The sequence below is a fragment of the Pediculus humanus genome, genomic scaffold, assembly GCF_000006295.1.
Source record: "Pediculus humanus corporis 1103172107723 genomic scaffold, whole genome shotgun sequence".
NCBI lineage: Eukaryota > Metazoa > Arthropoda > Insecta > Psocodea > Pediculidae > Pediculus > Pediculus humanus.
Window position 1 is genome coordinate 45,909 of NW_002987326.1, and position 2,839 is coordinate 48,747.

A 2,839-nucleotide genomic window follows, 5' to 3' on the forward strand; every position below is an offset into this window, starting at 1 on the left:
TCACGTTGAAATTTCAGATGGTTTGTTTGATGCGATTTCTTTAGCAGCTTTTTTCTGTACTAATCTTAATATTTTTTTCAATTCTTGTATTGATCTCTTTATGAAAACCAATTGTTCTTCGACGTTATCCTTTTCAACGGAAACTTCAACGTTTTTTCTCAAACACATGGCCGTGTATAAATTCCAACATGAAATTTTTACCTTAAATAAAAAAATAATTAAATTAAATTTCTTTTTTTTTTTTTGTGTGGGTGGGGGTGAACTTATTAATGTCTTACTTGATTCAATTCCAAAGCTTTTTCTGCGGATATATTTTTAATTTTTGTTAAAACAGTTTCCCAACGTAGTGACATGGCTTTAGCTCTATCATAACGCATTTGCAATTGTGATAATTCCGTTATCAATCCCATCATTGTTTGTGATTTTTCTTCCGTTAGTTTAATCATGTCCGTTCTTGCCGTTTCCAAAGCCGTTAAATTTTTTTCCTGTCTCGCAGCTAATTCTGTTCTTGCCGATGCCAACGTTTCATACCTTTTGCATTACAATACATTATTATTTTGTTACAATTCCTCGGGGGTGCATTAATGTTAAAATGATTTTTCCCGTTGTTATCAGTACCTGTTTAATATGTCGTAGGAGCTGTTCATTTCGTTGGATAAATTAATGACGAGTTTCAAATAATTTTCATACATTTTATACTCGTTGACATGTTTTTCCATATCATCTTTAATAAATTTCATGTAATCAACTTTTCCTTGAAGTTCTTCTAATTCTTGATCTCTTAAATTTTGAAGATCTTTTTCTTCTTTTACTCTTTTCTCAGCTCTAAAAGCGTTTTTTTTTTTTCATCTTAATTGTCTGGATTTATTGGGAAAAAGCAAATTTTGTAGGCATGCAAGATACTTTTTTAAAAATTGTGGAAATGGAGGCTGCCAAAGTTCAAATTATCCTACCTTTCCCTCTTGTCAAGATTTTCTTTAATGAATTTATTAAATCTTACAAAAGCCGTACGTAAACCTATTTCTTTTTCTAATAATTCTCTCCATTCTTTATCCATGAATTCTCTTTTTATATTTTGTTCTTCACGTTTTCTTTGTAGGCTTCTTTCTGCCAATAACAAATCTCTTTTTGCTGACACTAATTCGGTAGCCGGTGTTATTCTCGCAGCATCCCATTCTGGTCTTTTTCTATAAATAACATATTATTTATTATATAAATAATAATAAATAATATTATTTAAAAAATATTTATATTCAAAAAAATTAAATTTAAACGTACTTAACCAATAAATTCCCTTCGAATTTTGTTTTATAATAATGATAAACTGCTTTTATCGGATCTGGATCTAGTGTAACTTTATCCAATATCGGTAATAATTTTTCATCCAAAACGGATGGAATTTCCATTTCGAATATTAATATTAATTATTTATATTATTAAATATTTCAAAGTTAAAAAAAAAATTTTTTCCTCGAAAAAAAAAAAAAAATCAAAACAAAAAAAAAACATTTGTTTACATTATTGACAGTGCTGCCATTAGCGGGAAATTATCGTACTAAATGCGGTAGCCATTTTGTTTTTTTTCGTACGTTAAATTTGATTTATTTATATTTCGACAAGTATTTCGTGAAACATGTTTTATTTTATTTATTTATTTATTTATTTTTTTTTAAATTTTTAATTCTCATCGATTTTTAAAAGGAAAATTGATTTAATTGGAAAATAAAATAAAATAAAAAAACATTTGTTTACATTATTGACAGTGCTGCCATTAGCGGGAAATTATCGTACTAAATGCGGTAGCCATTTTGTTTTTTTCGCACGTTAAATTTTACTTATTTATATTTCGACAAGTATTTCGTGAAACATGTTTTTTTTTTTTTTTTTAAAAATTATTATTAATTCTCATAGATATTTAAAAAGAAAAATTTATTTAATTAAATAATAATAATAATAATAATAATAATAAAAGGTGAATTAAATTTTTTATAACTTTCATAAATCATTTGAATTTATTTTCAAATGACAATTTATACATCTATGAAATCTTAAAACACTTTTGACGAGAGGGGGGGGGGGGGAAAAAGAAAAAATGGTATATTTAAAATTGTTAAAAATAATTTCAAATCTCTTTAATTATCATTTAAAAAAAAAAAAAAATTTTACGACAAATGACTAATTTTTTACAAACTATCAAATTATCTTTTTTACATAATGCAAAAAAAAAAAAAAGAAAAAATATCATTGACTCATAGTCTTGTTTTTTTTTTATATTCCAGTATAACACTGTATATATAATTTAAAGTTGTTTCGAATTTTTTAAAACCTTTATTCAGTTATTAATTAATAATAATAATAATAATAATAATAATAATAATAAAAGAGGAGGCCTGACTTTAAAAAAAAAAAAAAAAACTAACGCTTTTATTAAGTTTCAAAGTTCATTTTCATTTATGTTATTAGTCGAGTATGTTGAGTTCAGTATCACGTGTGATTACTTACGGTTGGGATTTTGGTTTTCATTTAATTAAAAAAATGTCTGATATTATATTCGAAGAAGAAGAAGAAGATGATGAAGAAGTAGAAGTAGACGTAGTAGATATTTATATACCAAAAAAGGTTTTATTTCAAACGATTATCATTATTATTATACAAAAATAATAAAAATATTAACACAAATTTTTTTCAAAAACATTTGCATGAATTTTTTTATTAAAACAAAGAAAAGAAAAATTTTTTTCATTCTTTTTCATAAATTATTATTATTATTAATGCTTTTATTATTATTTATTTTGCTTTATTTAATGCTATGCAAGAATCATCATCATCATCATCATCA

The 2,839-nt window shown here is 24.5% G+C and overlaps 1 protein-coding gene across 1 annotated transcript; it reads right to left on the minus strand.

Annotated features, from left to right (window-relative positions):
* Phum_PHUM316820 (coiled-coil domain-containing protein, putative) lies at positions 1 to 1,406 on the minus strand (the record flags this gene model as incomplete). The annotated part of the gene is made up of 5 exons (XM_002427342.1): positions 1 to 201; positions 279 to 531; positions 619 to 825; positions 954 to 1,181; positions 1,279 to 1,406. 5 exons carry the CDS (start codon positions 1,404 to 1,406, stop codon positions 1 to 3), a joined length of 1,017 nt encoding a protein of 338 aa, XP_002427387.1.
* Positions 1,407 to 2,839: the final 1,433 nt, after the last annotated feature.